We start from the raw sequence: 21,211 nt of genomic DNA, 5'->3' as shown, positions 1-21,211 counted from the left end.
GGCCGCCGAGGCCGCGCCCTGGGGGGGCGAGGGCTGGCTCCCTTGGTCTCTGGGTCTCGAGGGAAGACGACGGGAAGCCTTTCGCCGGAGGGAAGGCGGGCGGCCCGGCGGGCGGGCGGCCTGGCGACTCCTAAAAAGCTCCTGCTCCCCCCCGCCCCGCCCCAGCTCCTTTAGTCGTTGTCTGATTGGAGGCCTTGAGGGCCCGGGTCCCAGCGGGATGTGGTCCTTAGCCCCGCCCGGCGGGGAGGGAAGTACACCTGTGTCCGTGCGGCCGCCGCTTCGGGACCGTGACGGGGAGCCGCTAGTCCCAGGGTCTCATTTTGACCCTGAAAGTGCCCCCCGGAAAGGGCTCTGGGCAGACTGCTGAGGGGAAGGAACAAAGCAGTGACAGAGATCTGATGGGTCAACGTGAGCTCCCTCCCTGCCGGAGGGGGAGAGAGCTCTTGTCCACGCCCAAGGTGTCGCTACTAAAGAGATGCGTGTTGTGAAGTTAGGCTCTGAACTCGCTGTCGTCGTACTTCCTGGCGTGAGTCCTGGAAACCCCCTGGAGAGCTCTCAGAGATGGAGCTCAGGGGTTGCCGTCTCCGTTTGGATGGTTGTGCTCGTGCGGATCATTGTGCATCATAAGAACCAAGAATAATTTTGCTAGTTAAAAACAGAAAAAGGTGATCACATGGCGTAATCAGTCAAGAACACACATCCACCCAAAAAAGACTAATGCTATTAATATTTTAGTGTATTGGTCTATGGAAAGAATGTAGTGCAGCGGTTCAGTGGCCAGACTTTGGGATGGGGGGGGGGGGTTAAGATTAAAGCTAGGCCCTACCATTTACTTTGTGTTCTTGCCCAGATTATATCACCTTTTTAAACCTTAGTCATATAGAAGATGATACGTGTTTTGTGATGGTCAAACGAAATAATACATGTGATGAATGGCATATGATGATGTCTGTTTTATCATCTGTTAATGCTTAAGAGGTGATAAACATTGGCAGATGTCAACGATGTAAGAAAAAACAGAACAAAAAAATTTAATTGAATTCATTTTCTCCACTCAAGTGTTGGTGCAGTTAGGGGTAGGTAAACCAAATCATGTGTGCTTAGTTTTAACAATGAAACATCAGATTTCTGCTAGGGCATGGCTGGAGAGGATATTCTAGTCCAGCCTTCTCATCCGACACCTGACGGTCTGGAGTTGTAGTGTGATTAACATGAAGTCAGAGCTAGCAGTGCCCAGATATCAGTGAAAGCAAGTCCGGGGTTCTCTTCACTACACAGGTATTATGCTCATAGTTTTTGTTTGTTCTTTAAACATAGGAGGCTTTTTGTATGACATTTGGGCAAAGAAAATGCAGTTTTCATATGCTTTCAATTTGATTAATCAAAAGCTAATATTACCATTACTAATATGAAACTATTACTTGGGGTTTAGAGCTGTTTAAAATTCTTCCATTTTCTTTGCTTTTCTCTACTTTTCTCCATACCTAAAGGGGGAGAAAATGTTTCCAGAGGGCAGCCTGGAGAATTGGATTTGAATATGTAGAAATGCAACTTTTGCTTTGGTTATTGGGATGCTGGCATAATTTTCTTGGAAGTTAGTTTCTTTTAATACCAGCTGGCAGCTAAATCATTGTCTATTTGGGTCTTGCTGCAGGAACCTCAGAATAAGTAAGTAAAGACAAAGTAAAATAAGGAGTTAATTAGTCAAAGTTTACTATGGCGAGTAATTTAGTAGTGGGGGGTAGTTTATACTGCCTCTTGGATACTACACCAAATCTGGAACTTTCGTAATTTGCCACAATTTGGGTAATGATTAGCTAGGGCTTACCTTAACCAGTGATCTCAATAAAGTATTTTATATACTTTTCTTTTAGTTGAGCATCTATTAATTTTTTAAAAATTAAAAATATTAGAAGCTTTATTATTTTAGACTATAGTATTATAATTATAGGCTAAGTTATTATAGTCTAATAGATACATCAGAACATTTCTGGATTATTGTCAGCTCTTAGTCAGTGACTGCCATGACTTTTCATATGCTTAATAAGATATAATCATTTATTCAACAAATATTCAACAGAGCCAGGCATTGTCCTAACTACTGGCAGTACAGCAGTGGACAATATAAAGATGGAAAACAGAAAACAATCAAGTAAAATATAGTGTATCATATGGTGATAAGTTCTATGGAGAAAAATAACACTGGGTAAAGGGTAGAGACTGCTTTGAGGGAGGAGCTGCTGTATTTTGTATCGGTAGATTGCTCAGGGAAGGCCTCATTAAAAATGGCATCTTTAGTAGGTAAGGGAGCAAACTAGGTGGCTCTGTGGGGAAAAGCAGTGGTCTACAGCCTAGGGAACAAGTGTGAAGGCCTTAAGGCTAGAATAGTCCTGTCTTGTTCACAAAACAGCAAGGAGGCCAGTGTTGCTGGAGCAGAGTGAGTGGGGGCGGAGGGCGGTAGGTATAGGAGGTAAGATCAGAGAAGTAGCAGAGGATCAGCTCATAGAAGTTGACTTTAAAACTGTATCTCTGTGTTGAGACTAAAGTATCCAGGATCCAGGGAAACAGGAGACTATACCAATGAAGTTCACCTAGAGGTCAATTTATAGACAAGGAAAGGGAAGTCCTAAGTGAAAATGTGTGTGGATACTGGTCCAGTGCTAAATTTAACATTTCTTAGAATCTCTTTAAGAATATTTCTGAAGCTTCTCAGTTATTAAAGGATAATAACTGTTCAATATATTGTTTTCTTTTAAGAAAGTGTTTAAATTGTACATAATCTTAGCCAAAAACCCACATTTAGACGAGGGGTGGGGAACCTTTTTCTTCCAAGGGCCATTGGGATATTTATATCATCATTTGTGAGCCATACAAAATTATCAACTCAAAAATTAGCTATGAAGAAAGCTTCTAGATTTATTGAATTTCAGGTCTTTCCTGCAGTTGCCTTGGCAAGGCCAGACCATACAATTTTGTGGGCCTAATATGGCCCACGGGCCAGACTTTGCCCAGCCCTGCTTTAGACTAATTGGTTTTTTACTTAACTATAGAAAAGTAAAATGAATACAAGTGAAGGGATTTGTTACTTTCAGGAAGAGTATAGTTTGTTTCAGAAGTGATGGTTACCTCTGCTTTAAATCTGCAAGATCAGGGTACTTTATTTTTCCCTTTTCCCTCGTAGGTTTTTGTTACTTTACTGTCTCTTTTACCTTGTTGGTTTTGGTTTTTGACTTTGTGAGTCTAAAACTTCTTATTGTATATCTACTTCTAAATAAGGATATAAGATGTAGGACAAAATATCCATATAAAACTAGAATCACCTACAGGGGAAAAATTATTTGGTGTATTAAGATCCTTTTAATAGAGACTTGTGTCTCTGTTCTATACTAGCCAAGGGTGTCTTTCGTAAAATGGCAACATGTAACTTTAATTTACATTGCAAAACTTCTACATAGTTACATTTTAATATAAAATCTGTTCTTGCTTTGGGAGCTACCATAAATATGTTTTTTGAGGGTGTGTGAAAACATTCAGCTAACTCCCCAAATTTTATTCTAAATTAGGGTGTTTTATTCTACTTCCTCATACACTTGACCAGGTTCTCTTCTGAGTTCAATACCCTGTTACTGTCCATGAGTTCAAATTGTGTCTGTAGTTCCCCCCCTCCCTTCATATTCTCTCCAGTATCAGGTGAGAGTGGAGCATCTCTTCTTAATACTTCCTGCCTCTTTCCATTCTCCAGAATAAGTTTTTTGATATAGTCAGTGGGAAGAAGAGAAAAAAGGTGTAGGTCAGATACAGGACTGTGTACTTGCATTATCTAGCTTTTCGGAAATCCTGCTTTCTCTCCCTACAGCGTCATTTCCTCCTTTTCGGGCTTACAACACAGCCTAGGAGGGTTGCTTTAAAGACTAGGATATGATTTCAAACTGGTATGGGAACAAGCCAGCTCGGTAGTTAGTTTAGGGAGGTTGTGGAATAAAGGATTTGCAAAGTAAATGGGCCAGAAAGAAGAGAGCAGTGGTTTAAGGTTTAAAACAACAACAGACTGCTCTCATTCAGCTAGTTTTTCAGCCTGTACATTCCCCCAACCTTACTGGAATCCGGTTCTGAAGAACATTTAGTATGCTGCTTTCTAGAACAGAATTTTCAACACTGTTAACACTTCAGGCTGGGTTATTCTTTGTGGTTGGGAGTTGTCCTGTGCAGTGTAGCATATTTAGCAGAATCCCTGGCCTCTACCCACTGGATACCAACAACACTCCCCAAATTGGGATGACTAAAATTGTCTGCAGAGATTGCCTAGTGGCCCTTAAGGAGCAAAATCTCACCCAGTTGAGAACCACTGCTCTAGGAGAAGGCTGTTTTTAATGTTCTTGCTAACAGCTTACATAAACATTGCATCAAATAGACAATTTTTTTTTTCAATGATTGAATCTTAGGAATAGAAGACCTTTGTATGAAAGTTGGCTCTTCAGGTGGTGGAACCTTTATAGAGCCTGTGATTTAGGTTTGATGTGTACTTAAGAATCAAGGTCACTGATCCCACAATGTCACACGTGTCTACAACTTTACACAGGAAGATGTCTCCAAGAATATATGTCCGCTGTCTCGCCGCATGCATGTATTTTTTATGACATTGTCTCTTCAAATCTATATTCAGTGATTATTTAAGCCAGATCATAATGATATCTAAGGGGTGGAGGGGTCAAGGCACAGAGTGCTTTACCTGTGGCCTTTACATCTGGTCCTACCTGGACAGAAATAGATTGATCTTATTCTTTACGTTCAAGTGGGGTGTGAAGATCATTTCAGTCCCTGGGGCGACTTTAACACCCCAGACTTCAGATAGCCAGGTGCTGTGTTTCATGATAATCACCATATATTTCAAGGGAAATATTCCAGTGGCAAGTAAGTGATTATGAACTCTGTAAAAATGGTTCAGCTCTTTAGGACGTACAAGTCTGGAGAAGATTGAAGTTATATATAACTTGCTCCTGGGTAACCCCATATCCAACTGCAGATTTTCATTAATACAGATCCCCAGCACAGTTACAGACTACTGCTTCCTTGTCCACATGCTGTCCTAATACAATCGTTGGAAGTAAAAAATTAAATTATATTGAGACTAGCCAGCATTGTATGTAGCAACAGCATTATGTTCCATACTTAATATTATTTTTTAAAAATTTAAAGCCTATGTTATTCCACAAAAGGATGTGAGTTCAGTGTGTTACGGTTTTATTTTAATCCTCACCCAAGGATATGTTTTATTGATTTTTAGAGAGAGAGAGAAGGGGGGGAAGAGGGAAACAATATGAGAGAGAAACAGCGATCAGTTGCATCCCATACACACCCCAACCAGGGATCGAACCTGCAAACTTTTGGTGCATGGGATGACACTCCATCAAACTAGCCACCTGGCCGGGGCAGCATGTTACAGTTTTAAACAAAATAGTAAGAGATCATCCACAGCGAGAGTCTGAACAGTAGACAGTCCAGGGCTTAAGTTTGATTTGTGGCACAGCTTCATTCAACTTAAATTCTTTAGCAACCAAAAGGACAGATAGATGATTGGTAATGATTTCAGAATGGAAGAATTTTTTAAAGCAGCTTTAAATAATACAGTTTTTAAAAACATAATAGGATCAGTAGTTAAAGCAGGGAATCATAAAACGTATACTGTTCCCCCCACCAGTTATTTGGTAGAGTGCCGAGGACTTTCTTTGAGTCTGTATGTCTGCTGATTGTAATTCCCATTGCTTGGAGTAGACTGTACCTTAGAGCTACATGGTCTACAGAACCAAAACTATTAATTGAAGAGTTAAGAGCTCTTCAATTAATAGATACTTGTAACGCTAGTGAGGAATTCTAATGTTTTATGCTCCTTTTCTCATCTACTGAAGTTTTCTCTTTATACCTAACATAAAAGCTTTCTTTTCTAATCAAGTCTTTCCGAAGCTTCAATTTGGTTTTGCACCATATTTTATCAGCTTACATAATAATTTTCATTATTACAGTGAGTGCTGCTGGCATTAATAGGTTTGAAGAATAGGCAACTGAAGAACAGTGAACAACTCAGATTTAAAGAATGGAAGTAGCAGTACCTGATGTTAGAGAGTGTTCTGTCTGCCAGTGGTTAGCACCTTTCCTGTCTATCCACAGAAATGGAGAGGGCTGCTGCATTCATCACTTGTAGGGCACCTTTCCACAAAACTTAACATAAATAATGCCTTCTAGAGTTATAGTGGTCCTGGGTATGGAGACTGTTGGTTAATCCAGCCTAGTCTGAGAAGTGGAGGGTCAGTTAATAGCTTCCACTATGTGTAAAAAGTTGGGCTTCTGGTAGAAAAGAGGCTATAGTATAGCATTTAAAAAGTTAAATATTGCCCAGCTGGGCGTGGCTCAGCGGTTGAGCATCGACCCAGGATCCAGACTATCAGGGTTCGATTCCTGGTCAGGGCACATGCCCAGGTTGTGGGCTCGATCAGTGACTCTCTCATCATTGATGTTTCTATCTCTCTCTCCCCCTCTCCTTTCCTCTCTCTGAAATCAATAAAGATATATTGGGGGGAGGGGAGTTAAATAAAATTTGTGACAGTGAACTTATCATGTAATATTAACTTTTTTACATTGTTGAAACAGGGGGACAGCCTCACAAAAGGAGAAAGACCTCTGATGCAAATGAAACTGAAGATCATTTGGAATCTTTAATATGCAAAGTAGGAGAAAAGGTATGTACCAAAATAGGCACAAACTGTGACGGGCTTAGGGCTATAGTTGACAGTGCTTTGATTAATTTCATCAGCTGAAAACTTCATGGTCTGTTTTAGGCAAAGTTTGTATTGCCATGCATCTGTATCCCAGAGTATGCATGTTAAAAACCTTTGGATGCAGATAATTGAGAATTAAATATTTTTAGCACTTTTCATAGAATATGAGTCTTAAGAGATTTTTAGGGAATAGCCTCTCAGTTTATAAATGAAGAGTCAAACAAATCCTGGATACTTAAGGTAATTTGCCCAAAGTCCTATAGTGAGTGAATAAGAGAGAGAGAATAGAGCCTGTGGTGTCCTCATTTCTAATCCTTATTCTGCTGTGACTGCTAACTTTTAAAATTTTATTCATTCTTTTTTCATAGATTTCTAAAAAAAACCAAAAGCAGTACCTACCAGAATTGATTTATATTAAACGTGTCTTAGTGCTTTGTGTGTGTGAGACTTTAGCTTTATTTATGGTCAGCTAAAAAATTTTAACTTACTACTTGCTGAGTACTTGACAGATATGTAATATGCTGTCTTCCACAGAGTGCCTGCTCTTTGGAGAGCAACCTAGAAGGCTTGGCCGGTGTTTTGGAAGCTGATCTTCCTAACTACAAGAGCAAGATCTTAAGGCTTCTTTGTACAGTGTATGTATGCAAAAGATTTATGAATCCAGGTGATAATGTATTATCTACTCTAAATGCTTTGGGAAATGTTCAAAAGATGTGTTATGCTCTGTATGTGCTCAGCTTTCCTTCTATTGGGAAATTCGTAGGAATAAAATGACCTGTGGCCCTTTGGTTAACTCTTCAGAGATAAATAGAACTAAAATTGAGCATTTTCCTTATGTTTTGTTCCTTGGAACCTGAGACTGATTTGAGTTGACTGTTTTTAAGTGTGAAGGTGGACACTTTCCCATTCAGAGATTTTCTTTTAAGCATGTACATTTAAATATATACAATAGAATTTAACTTGTATTTTTAACCAGTGCCAAACAAATTTAGAATTAGTCAAAGTAATAATCTTTGGAAGACTAAAGAAGCTTTTGAAGCTATTAATAGGCATAATCTTTCTGAGTTAGATTAGCTAGAACAAGTATCAGCATTTAATTTGTGAGGAAATTAAAGTGGGAAAAGTCTCATGAGGGATCATGAAACAGTCTCTCCTAGTGGTGGAATTAGCAATCTAGACTTCCTCGTCTCTCAGATAGACTGAATTATATGCCTTGCAAGAAGTAGCTATGACTTGTGGATTAAGGGATCTTTGTACTTTATATGAAATTATAAATTACCAGCTAGGTATTTTTAAATTTAGAAGGTGACTTTTAAGTTGTCTTTTCTGTTATTTTAAAATAATGTTTTTAATGCTTAAAGTTCATTTTTTAAATTCAAAAAATGTACATACAGATTGAAGCTGTCAGTTTTCATTTTAACCACTCATAAAGTAAAAATAATTTAGGTTATAATTTTTCAAAGAAATCCGATTAATATTCAGAAAGACATGTTCTTAAACTAAGAAACTACTAAGCAAAAATCATTTTGCTATAGTTATCTGTAAGATGTCTTCTGTTTTGCAAGCATTTATTAGAATGGAGTAGGTTTATGCTTAGACTCCGATGGAAGTCATGACTTTTTTAGGAGTGCAGGGCTTACTATCAATGGAAGGATTTTTTTTTTTTTAAAAAACCTAAATTGCCCCTAACACTCTGCTAGGTACCTTGGAAAAACAGAAAAAAATATATGAGAATGTGTTCCTATGTGGTTTTCTTTTTGAGCTAATTTCTAAAAGCTGCCTAAATTGGAAGTAACATTTATTACTGTAGTCCTCTTCCCTTCTTTTCAAATGCCTTTACTGAAAATTAACACTTGAAATAAACTGGGATGTAAAGAAATCTTACTATATCAGAATACCATTTAAAAAATTCAATAATTGCTTGGCCGACATGGCTCAGCGGTTGAGCATCGACCTAGGATCCAGGAGATCAAGGGTTGATTCCAGGTCAGGGCACATGCCTGGGTTTCGGGCTCGATCCCCAGTGGGGAGCCTGTGGGAAGCAGCCAATCAATGACTCTCTCATCACTGATGTTTCTTTCTCCCTCTCCCTTCCTCTCTGAAATCAACGAAGATATATTTTTTTTTTAAATTCAGTAATTTAACTTAAAAGCTTAGTTGAAGCAAGCTTTAGTTCTGAATAGTGTTTCTCAAAGTGGAATTCTGATCTTATGGCATTCATTTAGCTAAGTTTAGAAATGCTGAAACTCCCCATTAATGGTTCTGCAGTAAAGAAAATTGTTTCACCCAGTATTTCCCAGATACTTGACCATGAAAACCATTTTCTGTAGAACTGCTATTCAGTTCCACTAAACACATTGGAATAAAAACTGGTTATATTTTTTTTCAGTTTGGTAACTTCGTAATTATGGTGCTTTACTTTTTTAACTCTTGGATTAACTAATTAGAATTAAAATGAAAAATTGTGGGGGCCATGTCTACAACTCTTCTCACTATTTATGCCTTTTCTGAAGTAGTTTTGAGTACAGCTAAAAGTAATCCTGTTCCAAAGTTAATAAAATAATAAAAGGTTTATGTGATGCAAAATTCAGCAACTTAACAATGCTTTTGTTTTGGGATTTTCTTCTTGTACTGGGTTTTCAAATCAGTGCACGTCTATTACCTGAGAAGCTGACAATTTATACAACATTAGTTGGACTGCTGAATGCAAGGAATTACAACTTTGGTGGAGAATTTGTAGAAGCCATGATTCGTCAACTTAAAGAATCTTTGAAAGCAAACAATTATAATGAAGCTGTATATTTGGTAAGTTATTATTATTGTTATTATTTTGATATATTAAGGCAGAGATGGAGGGGAGAGGTGAACTACAACCAAATAATGTGTCCTTTCTCTTGAAATACAGTTCCCCACTCACCACAAGAGCTGCCTTTTTGAAACTATTCTCATTAAAGTTACCACAGGGTTCATAATCAAGTCCAATGGTTTCTTAGTCCTAGTTCATCTCCCTGTAGTATGTGATTCTTTACACTTAGCTCTTGGTTTTTGTAGCACCACAGCCAAATAGATAAGAAGATTATAGGTGGAAACCTATAAATGCACGGACTCCTGTCCTTCATAAGGCCCCAGTCACAACTACTGAGCTCTGCAGTTGTAGCACAGAAGCATGTAGACATGAGAGCATGGCTGTGTTCCAGTAAAATTTTACTTATGGACACTGAAATTTAATTTCATATAATTTATATACATCACAAAGTATTCTTTTGGATTTCTTCAAGCATTTAAATATGTAAAAATTATTCTTAGTCCACAGGCTATGCAAAAAAACCCACAAAAACAAACAAAAAACAGCAGGCTACATTAGGCCCTTAGGCTCTAGTTTTTCAGACCTTTGGCTTGACCCTTACAAGATGGTTTATTTTGTAATATTATAAGAGACGTTTCAATTTAGTAAAAATTGTTCTCCTCGACAGGTTCGTTTTTTATCTGATCTTGTGAATTGTCACGTCATTGCAGCCCCATCAATGGTTGCTATGTTTGAAAACTTTGTAAGTGTAGCCCAGGAAGAGGAGGTACCTCAGGTAAGAAAGCTCCTCATGCTGAATCTTATCCATGTCGTACCAGGAGTTTTTCACTGGTAACCCTTATTATTAAAAAACAAGAAGTAATAGCAGATGGTCATGTTATAATTTCTTAATATCTAAAAGTTAACTAGTATACTGGTGGGTTCTTATGACATCTGTATGTTAAATGATTCTGTTTAGTAAAACTAAAATATCTAGAAAGGCTCTGAATGAGCCAGGTGTGTTACTTAAGCCCTGTTAAATAGCTTCCACAGGATTCATTCAAGAATATAGTATGAGTGAAAATTAACTAGCATGTATTTTAAACTTACCTTTTAAAAAATTCTTTAGGTGCGACGGGATTGGTATGTGTATGCATTTCTGTCATCTTTGCCCTGGGTTGGAAAGGAGTTGTATGAGAAGAAAGATGCAGAGATGGACCGCATCTTTGCCAACACTGAAAGCTATCTTAAGTAAGGGCACAGTTCATAGTTCTCTTTGTTGTTTAAGTAGAGGATATCTTCCTGATACCATAAATGTGTTATGTTTTATCTGTTTTAGTAATACCGTTTGAATTGTGTTTCTCAAAAATAAGCTGTAGAGTTTCCTAAGGCTTTCTCTAGATAATCTCATACCCCTACTGTTGTAATTTACTGAGACCTCAGAGTAATCAAATTTGTTGTTTACTTTGAGCAAAAGAGGTGGTAACATAGCTGCTTTTAAGCTGTTTTTTACATATTGCAAAGGCATAAACCATCTTAACACTGTGGTTCCAGATATTAGTGTGCATAAGAATCACCCGTGATACTTAAATATGCTCTAAACCCAGCCCCCAGACTTACTGAATCACAGTATTTGAGAGGTTTGGACATCTGTATTATTTATTTATTTCACAAGTGGAGAACATAAGAAATATTTATTTCAGGTAGGTTTATCCTAAACCAAGTCCTTAAAACAGTGGTTCTTAACCTTTAATACTAACAGTAGGTCTTATTAGTAAACTTTTGTTTAATTACCCAGTAGCTATGTAATGGTTTTGTGTCCCCTTAAGTTTTTCAGAATAATTTTTGTTACAAATTTCATTTTTTTATTTATTCATAGATACTTCTTTGGATATCGTTAATATCTACTTAGTTACAAATAAAGCTAAAAGAAGTCTAAAAACAGAAGTTTGCTTTTTTATTATATTAAGCTAACTTTAAATGTTAGATTTTACAAGAGTTTTAATATTTTTGAAAAGTTATACTGGTTTTCTTAAAAATGTGGATGTTTGCCAAAGAATAAAAATAAAAGTGTATGAACATCCCAACATTTGAATACTGGTGCATGTCCTTCCCCTTTTTTTATACACCTGGTAGTCCATTGTGCACACTGTTCTTTACGTATTTTCCCTCCTTAATACAATTTGGGATTTGTTGGGTAAACACATATAGCTCTACCTCATTCTTCTTAGCAGTTGTACAGTACTCCGCTCTTTTAATGTGCCATAATTCCTTTAGCTTGTCCTTGGTTGGAGTATTTAGGTTATTTCCAGGTTCTTGCCGTTGTAAACAATGTTTCAGTGAAAATCCTTGTACAGAAGTGTTTGTGTACATGTGAATTTTTAGAAATGGCATTGCTGGGTTGAAGTGTCTTAATTTTAATCTTGATAGATTTAGTCAAATTACTTTCCAAAGACATTATACTCTTCCAAATCTTCTCAAGAGATTATATCAATGTTTGAAACTGCATATTTGCCTACATTTTGGTAGTACAGTAAATTATCAAAAATTTTGATGGTAAAATATATTTTACTACTTAATTTTCATTTTATTAAGAAAGCAACTGAACATCTTTTCATGTTTTTAAAAACCTAAATGTAGATTTTCATTTATATCTTTAGAAGACGCCAAAAGACTCATGTGCCCATGTTACAAGTGTGGACTGCTGAGAAACCACATCCACAAGAAGAGGTAAATTGATTTCTCTCTTGTGATGCAGGCACAGTCAGCTTTTGAGTAGATTCTTACCTCTGTAGTGTATTCAGATCATTCCATTTGTATACCTTAGCTAGGTTTCCACCTTTCATGTCGGGCCCCACCTCCTCATAGCCCTAGGCATATAGTGGATCTTTAAGAAATGTTAGAATGTAGTTGAAGCATTCCCTGTTCTGGGCGATTCCAGATGTCATAGAGTTAACATATATATATATATACATATATTTTTTTTTTTTTTTTACTTAAGTGCCCAATTTAAACAAGTAAGAGGTAATAGCCCCAGACAGACTTTATAAAGTCATTGAAACAAAAACTTAGTGCATTCCTTTGTACTCTAGTTAATTGTAAGTTAAAATTAGCTCACTTCTGTACCCTGTATTTTAGAAGTAATGATTTTTGGTTTTGTCTTCTCAACATGTTATTTCTTCTAGCCTCCAAATATATATTAATTTTTAAAAATTAATGTCTTTAGTATTTAGATTGCCTGTGGGCCCAGATTCAGAAATTGAAAAAGGATCGCTGGCAGGAGCGGCACATCCTAAGACCTTATCTTGCCTTTGACAGCATCCTGTGTGAAGCATTGCAGCACAATTTGCCTCCTTTTACACCACCTCCTCACACTGAGGATTCAGTGTACCCAATGCCAAGGGTCATCTTCAGAATGTTTGATTACACAGATGATCCCGAGGTATGTGGCCAACTATAAGTTCCTGTCAAAGGGCCTGTGTTGTATTGTACTTGTGATTTAATCTTGTTTGGATTGTGCCTGTGATACATTTTAATTTTGAGTTTGTTATCTAAGAGGGTCAATGGCAATGAAGTTAACAGTTTAATTCAGTGAATTGTATCACCTCATTATGCAAGAAATTCTATTTAACATGAATATATAGATTAAGAGACAGCACAGTGTGCAATTTAAGAGAGTAGGTTTGAGCCCTGGCCAGGGGGCTCAGTTGGTTGGAGCGTTGTCCCACACACCAAAAAGGTTGTGGGTTTGATTCCCAGTCAGGGCACATACCCAGGTTGCTGGTTCAATCCCTGGTCGAGGTGCATACTGGAGGCAGCCAATCAGTGTTTATCTCTCACATCGATGTGACCCAGATCGGTTTGGTTTTAATCCTGGTTTAGTCAGATTTTAGCTGTGTGATCTTGGGTAAGTTACTTACCCCTCTATCTTAGTCTCCTAACAGAATAATAATATTAATAGTGTCTCATAAAGTTGTAAGAGGATTAAGTTGTTAATAAAGAAAATACATAGGACAGAATGTAATACATTATGAATGCTCAATGATTTTAGCTATTTTTTTTTTTAAAATCCTCACCCAAAGGTATGCTTAAATAAAGTATTTTTAATTAAAACAACCCAAAGATGAGTATAAGCTGACTTTACAGTTTTTAAACATCTGTATTCTTTATTATGAAGTTAAGTTGTTGGCAGCCATTATACTTGAGCAATTAAGAAAATGTATAATTTTGATATTAGCATTTAGTATAAAAATTTACATTGTAACTGTGCTTTAATTATTTTATACCTCTGCTTTTGAATGACTGCCTTAACTTTAATATCCAAGCAATGGGTACTGAGATTACTGGATTTGTTTTGACTAGAAACTCACCTAGCTAAAGCACCATACATGTTGCTTAGTGCAGCAGTTTTCAACAGGTGTGCTGCAAGCATTTTTAAAACATGCACTATTGACTATTTAGTCAGGGGCATTGACCTCTTTTCCCTTAAGTTGTCAGATTAAAAAATGGCAACAGCCAACACAACAATAGCTGTCCGGTATGAATGAGTCTAAATTACACCTTTTGTTTTTGGTCAGATTGGCAAAAAATACATATTTTTTGGTGTGCTGCAGAATTTTAATAATCAGTTTATGTGTGCTGTGAGATGAAAAAGTTTGAAAATTGCTGGCTTTAGTGCACCCTGGTCAGCATAGAGCAGAATTTCTCTGGCTCAGCTCAATTGACATTTTGGGCTAGATAATTCTTTGTTGTGGGGGGATGTCCTGAGAATTATGGGATGCTCAGCAGGATTCCTGGCCTCTAACTCCCTAATTGCCAGTAGTACTTAGAGGCTAAATGTCAGTTGTGGCATCCAAAAATGTCTCCAGCAATTGCCCAGATGTCCTCTTAGGGGCAAAATTGCCTCCAGTTTAGAACCATTGGCATAGAACCAGTATTACTCCCTAAGGTCAAATTTCAGTTTCCCTTTTCCTGTCTTCTCTTTTCTGTCCTGCCATAAATTGCTAATGACCAGTGAAAATTTGGAATATGTATAATCTATCTCAGAGTAAAGAGTTGTCAGATAATTGGTTACATATATTAAATTACCAACTTGTAACCCATTTGCCTATAATATATATATAGTAAAACACTTTCAGCCAACATTATGCAATGGGCTACCTAGGTATCTCTAATTGAAAGTGCAATTTACATTTAAGACTGCTAGAATCTGTGATTAGCTGTTTATTTGTGCAAGGGGAACTGGAATGGGACCTCAAATTTTGTTTCGCCTGTACTGCTTACACTTATTTGGGATTGCCTCTATAATGTGCCCATCATCCTTTGCCAGAAGACATAAAATACAAAATATTTGTTCCTCTCAAAAGGAAGAGGATTTAGGTTTTTTTCTGGCCTTTGGGGGAAAAGATGTTTATTTAAAAAAATTAGAGATTATAGAGATTGAAAGTCACCATTAGTAGTCTATAATAGTAAATAAGTAAATAAAGGTAAACTCTTTGAACCTGTTTGCTATGCATATACTTTTTTAAAAAATGAAACAATATGTAGGTAATGTTTTCTAACCTTTTTTAAACAATATAATGTGGGTATCTTACAATGCATAGGTGATTTTGTTATGTCTGTATAGTATTTGAAACAAAATTTTCCCTCATTTATTATGGGAGTAACCCACCCTTATGGTTTAAAAGAATAGACGAAACTGTATAGGGCTAATGATGTGCAAGAATTATTTTGTGTCATGTAAGAATTGAGTTGGGCTATGATAGTTTGGTCTCAGATGTGTAGAAGAAACGCTGAGGCTGGCAGTCTCCTCTGCTGTAGATGTAAGCGAAAATGACAGTGACGTTTGCTGAAAATACAGAGCTTTCACACTTTCGAACTTTTCTCCAGCACCCAGTATAGTATCAAACATAATAATCTCCCAAATATTTGTTGAATAAGTGAAAGAAAATATCTTTTTTAGGTCTGTAGCATATACATTTGGTTTTCTTTCTAGGGCCCTGTAATGCCAGGGAGTCACTCCGTGGAAAGATTTGTAATAGAAGAGAATCTTCACTGCATCATTAAGTCTCACTGGAAGGAAAGAAAGACTTGGTAGGGCTCTTTTCATGTTACTTCTAGAGTGAAGTGGGAAAAAGGTAGCAATTTTGATAAGTTGATAAGAGCAAAACGAATGTTAAGAATATAAGAAAATCTCTCTTCCTGACACACTGTCTTGCTAAGACCAATCTATTTTGCTTTCTCAAAATAGTCTCCCTCAAAGTAGTACTTTTCTGAGTGCTTTATAGTAATGCACATGATGCCAGCTTTCTTGTGTGGACGTTTGTTATATGCTGTGGACAAATTAACTTGAATGACAATATTTTTGGTGCAAATGTTATGGAAATAAATGAATACTAATGGTTTTGCTGTGTTTTCTAGCATTAAGACATCTAGCTTTGAAAAAGTTTACTTTTAATATTTTCTTAAACCTTGGAAAGTTTGGTTTAGATTTTAAGGTGGAAAGAAATAACTTTTGGGAATGGTCTACCCTATTAAAACTTTTTACTTAGTAGATTGAATATGCTTCCTTAGTATTGTTACTTAAACTCCTGATCTTTCAAGGAATATTTTATGCATTAAAGAGGTTTTTTTTGTGGCAGACAAAATAATTTGTGCTGTAGTGAAGTAACTGAGCTCTAGATTTCAGAAAAGATTTCCTTTCCTTATATCTAAGCAACTGCTTTGAAACTACTTATTTGATCATTCGTGTGTCTTTGTGTACTGACTGAACTTAAATTATACCTTTTATAGTGCTGCGCAGCTGGTGAGCTATCCAGGGAAGAACAAGATCCCCTTGAACTACCACATAGTTGAGGTATGCATTCCACATGAAGCTTGTTTCTCAGTTTCAGAATCTTTCTGTTGACTTGAAGTGTAATCTACTTTTGGCTGTTTTTTCTTGCTACTTGTCAGGTACTAAAAGTTAACAGAGGAGCAAGGATATTGGTGTTTGTTTTGGTGCTCTGTTAGCCATGTTAGTACAGAGAAAAGAGGAGGTTGAAACCAATAGCCAAATGGAATTTTGAGTTGCCTATAAGTTATTTATATAGTATGTCTTCATTCAGGAATACTTATGGATAATGTAAATTACATCTAGCCCTCTCAATACATTGTCCACTTAACAGATGTATAAGTGGCTGTAATACTTTACAATATTGTATTACCTTCTGCAGATAATCTATTTTTAACTGTTTAACTGGCCTCTTACTAGTAGTATACACCTGACAAGTATATTATTTGCTGTTTCACAAGGTAGGGTTAAGTATAAATCTTTATTCTTAGACATCAAGGGCCAGCTGTTTTGGAAGTAGGAACAGTGAATAATGCTTTTGACCCCATATTAAGTCATACAGAAGGATATTAGTAGTATATTTGAACCTTGTAAGATTTATGTCCCAACAGAGTGTTTTCACTTGACACATGGGTCAAACTGACAGTTACATATTCATTTAAGTTAAAATACTCATGAACATACTTACTTTTATATATATATATATATATATATATATGTATATATCTGTATTGATTTCAGAGAGGGGGGAGAGAGAGAGAGAAACATCAATGATGAGAGTGTCATTGATCTGCTGCCTCCTGCACGCCCCCTATTGGGGATCGAGCCTGCATCTGGGGCACGTGCCCTGACCGGGAATCAAACTGGGATCTCCTGGATCATAGGTCGATGCTCAACCGCTGAGCCACACTGGCCAAGCCTACTTATGTATTAAGATCCACTTTTTTTTCATACTAGTGTGCTTTCTTAAAAGTACTGCATCTGTCCAATTTTTACAAAACTTGAGAGTAAGCATAGGCCCTGAATTTGACTCACTGGCATGTCAATTGAAGTGTAAAATATAAGTCATATCTTTAAATGTGCAAAATGTGTAGAAAGTCATCAGAATGAAGTACGGAAGTCTGGGAGACAGGAGTCAGAGAAAGGAATGCAAATCAGGCTTTAGAATTCTAGGTAGGTGGTCTACACACTACATAGGGAGGGTGGAAACAAGTTTCTGAACAAGAGGCATGGCAAAGAATCCCTGGATTATAAAAAAGGTTTGTGGACACCAGTTTGAAGTAGCAGAGTGGAATGACTTGACTATTGACTGTTTGCATCTTCAGAGTCTCATAAGGATTTTTACTTCTTAATGTATAATAATAAAGTTGATATATCTGTGCCTCAGTAAATCAACTCCCATACTTCCAGAGTTGGAATTTAATTGCATGGTTCTTTGGGAGTATCAAATAAGCATTAATACCGTAAAACCTTGATATAACAGACTAATTCTAGCAAGGGGGTGTCTGTTACAGCCAAAAGTCCATTATGTAATAAAGTAGGTTTTCTGAATGTGTATGTTAAAAAATTGACACATTAGTTAGTTTACCTGTTTTTACTGTATAGACACGTTTGTGTAATTAAAATTAATAAACTGGTGACAGAATAGATTCAGCGATGTGGAAGCATGGATCAGACTGACGAATCTCAGAGGGACAGAGGAGGGCGAGTGGGTAGAGGGGGAGAGATTAACCAAAGAACTTATATGCGTATATGCACAACCCAAGGACACAGACAATGGTGTGGTAAGGGACCGGGGAGGGGGATAGGACGGGGTGGAATGGGTCAAAGGGGAGAAAAAGGGACATCTATAATACTTTGAACAATAAAAAATATATAAATAAATAAATAAAAATAAGTATGTATGGAAAGTTTAATTTCACAGAGAAGTTTTCTATATGTATTACTGTAATTTTAAATTTATACTGAATAGGTCTAATAAATGCATGCATGCACATGGCTGGGTTGTGACTTAGCACACATCAGCACATTGGCCAGCACAAGTTGAGTTAAAACTGCTGCAGAAAGTCATGCCCTGGGGCAACAGATCAGTTACCTAGAGCGATGCCATGTGATCCCATGCTAATCATTCATGGAGCAATGTTTATGAGCAGTGACTCTTGGATTTAATATGTAGGCTATAGTTGTAGATACGTAATATTTATGTCAGCAAAATTACTATAGTGTTTTTTCCAACATATGGCCTATTCACTAAAATTTGTTACAAATAGCCTCATGGTTATTATGAATTAATAGCAAAAAATAACCTGTTAGTTTAATTATAAGCAAATCTTGGTTAAAAGCATTTTTAAATTAACAGGGTGTTAATTCTCACATATGACATACAGACCAGAAATTTTGTCAGTTAAATCTGGAGTCCTTTAAATCTAGGTCTAAAAAATCAGGGTTTACCGTATTTGCATATTCTTATTTGTTTGAGTTAGAGAAGAAATTTTCATTAAAGATTAAAAGGTAATTCTTCTTGCCCTGGCTGGTGTGGCTCAGTGGTTAGAGGGTTGGCCCTTGCACCAAAGGGTCTTAGTTTCAGTTCCTGGTCTAGGGCATGTACCTGGGTTGCAGGTTCAGTTTCCAGCCCTGGTCACAGTGGGTGCAGGAGGCAACCAATCAATGTGTCCTCTCACATCGATATTTCTCCCTCCCTCCACTTTCTCTAAGAAAAATCAATGGGAAAAATATCCTCCGGTGAGGATTAACAACAACAACAAACTAATCCTTTAATTATAAATGTCATGAAATTAGAGTTTACATTTAGAATGTTGAGATCTTTCTAATAGTAGATGTGCATAGGTAGCTGTTGAATTGAGTTCTGAATCCTGACTCTTTTATAGGTGATCTTTGCAGAGCTGTTTCAACTTCCAGCACCCCCCCACATTGATGTGATGTACACAACACTTCTCATTGAACTGTGCAAACTTCAGCCTGGCTCTCTACCCCAAGTTGTATCCTTTCCTTTGTTTTTAAACTTAACTCTCGTTGGCCTAGCTTTAAAAGACTATTAAATATTTCTGCTTATGGGTTTAAATCACTTCATGAAAACAGTTTGACGTTTCTTTAAAAGTTAAACGTGTGTACCATACAGTTCAGCCATTCTACTCCTAGGTATTTACCCAAGAGAAATGGAAGCGCTGTTCATGGAAACTTTATTTGTAGTAACTCCAAACTGGAAACAATCCAAATATTCATCAATACATGAGTGGATTAACAAATATTCTTTTACCTATACAATGTAATACTGCTCTGTAATAAAAAGGAACACATTTTTTATGCCAGCAAAAACATAAATGAATTATAAAATAATTATTCCGAGTAAAAAATGCCAAACAGCCCTGACCAGGTGGCTCAGTTGGTTGGAGCATCCTCCCATGCAACGGGGTTGCAGGTTCAATTCCCTTTTGGGGTACATACCTGGGTTGCGGGTTCGGTCCCAGGTTTGGGTATGTGTAGGAGGAGGCTGATTGATGTTTCTCACATCGATGTTTCTCTCTGTCTCTCAAATCAACGGGAACATGTCCTTCGGTGAGGATTAAAAAAAAAAAAAAAAAAGCCAAATAATTCATACTATATGATTCCATTTACACAAAATTCTAGAAATGCAAAGTAATCTAGTGACAGCACACCCCAGTATTTGCTTGGTGACATAGGTGGGGATGGGGAGAAGGAAGAATGGATTGCAAAGGAGCATGGGGAAATTTTCGAGGTGATGTAAATAAATGTTCATTATCTTGATTCTATGGGTGTATATAGGGTAAATTTATTATACATTGATACCTCAAAAGCTATTTTTAAAAAGGCCAATTACATGAAAAGATGTTCAACATTATTATTCATTATATCGACTTCTAGGAGATGTTACTTATTTTTTCTGTCACAACTTATTTTGAAGGAGTGTGGAGAATAGTTTTCCTTATCCTCAAATTCACAGCTTGCACAGGCAACTGAAATGTTATACATGCGTTTGGACACGATGAATACTACATGCGTAGACAGGTACAATAATAGCCTTATTTCTGTACTGGTTGTTACCTGCTTCTACTCCCTGTACTCTATAAAAAGAATTTGATTTGCCTTTTTAAGAATTTCCAACTTGATTATTCTTTCTTGCCTCCCCCAAATAATTCTTTGTATAAAAATAAAACTCATGTAAATGAAAAAAAATTTTTAATAAATAAAACCCCTCATATTTGTTGTAAATATCACATTACACTTTCTGGTCTAATTTTCAGCATGAAATGAAGCCTGTGGTGAGGTTTGATGCTAACCTCTATGTAGAAATAGAGTTTAATACTGTAAATTATATATAAACATATATTTTTGTTTAGACACAATATCTGCTTCTAAAATAATTAGCTTCTATATAACTCCAGCTTCAAGACTGTTTATACAGAAGACCATATTGGATTTTTATACCTGTAGTCATTGCATGCCCACTGTCTTTTGAGTGAGACCTATGTACCACCTTTATTAGCCAGTATTATTTCTTACCTCTCAGTTTCCCAAATCAGATCAGGACAGATACTGAATATTTCTCCAATTTCCATGATCTTTTATGTCTGTTATTCAAATTCCATATCTGAAAATTATCAGTAAGGGCTATTCTGTGTCATTGACCTGTTATCTTGATTAATTTCAGTGATTGAAATTATAGGTACATGAGGGATGTACTTTAAGAAAGTGTCTTCTGACTTTTTCCCCCAGTCTAATTAATAAAACTACCAGTTGTATTAGGCATCCCAGTTATGCCATTCATTCAGCAAATATTTA

General features: G+C 36.8%; 1 protein-coding gene across 2 annotated transcripts in view; it reads left to right on the top strand.

Moving 5' to 3' along the window:
* Positions 1 to 21,211, top strand: part of NCBP1 (nuclear cap binding protein subunit 1) — a 35,972-nt gene that overhangs the window by 208 nt on the left and 14,553 nt on the right. Inside the window, exons 2-12 of one of the 2 annotated variants that reach the window (XM_081152167.1) lie at positions 6,646 to 6,734; positions 7,308 to 7,408; positions 9,422 to 9,578; positions 10,247 to 10,354; positions 10,688 to 10,809; positions 12,219 to 12,288; positions 12,785 to 13,000; positions 15,554 to 15,651; positions 16,351 to 16,414; positions 19,279 to 19,389; positions 20,373 to 20,437. In XM_081152167.1, the coding sequence (XP_081008293.1) occupies positions 6,646 to 6,734; positions 7,308 to 7,408; positions 9,422 to 9,578; positions 10,247 to 10,354; positions 10,688 to 10,809; positions 12,219 to 12,288; positions 12,785 to 13,000; positions 15,554 to 15,651; positions 16,351 to 16,414; positions 19,279 to 19,389; positions 20,373 to 20,437 (1,201 nt within the window). Of the gene's footprint in view, positions 1 to 6,645; positions 6,735 to 7,307; positions 7,438 to 9,421; positions 9,579 to 10,246; positions 10,355 to 10,687; positions 10,810 to 12,218; positions 12,289 to 12,784; positions 13,001 to 15,553; positions 15,652 to 16,350; positions 16,415 to 19,278; positions 19,390 to 20,372; positions 20,438 to 21,211 lie in introns of both variants that reach the window. The other variant, XM_081152168.1, reaches the window with a different exon arrangement.

The sequence above is a fragment of the Miniopterus schreibersii genome (assembly GCF_964146895.1).
Source record: "Miniopterus schreibersii genome assembly, chromosome: 11".
Taxonomy (NCBI): Eukaryota; Metazoa; Chordata; class Mammalia; order Chiroptera; family Miniopteridae; genus Miniopterus; species Miniopterus schreibersii.
This window is presented reverse-complemented; position numbering and strand designations above follow the sequence as displayed.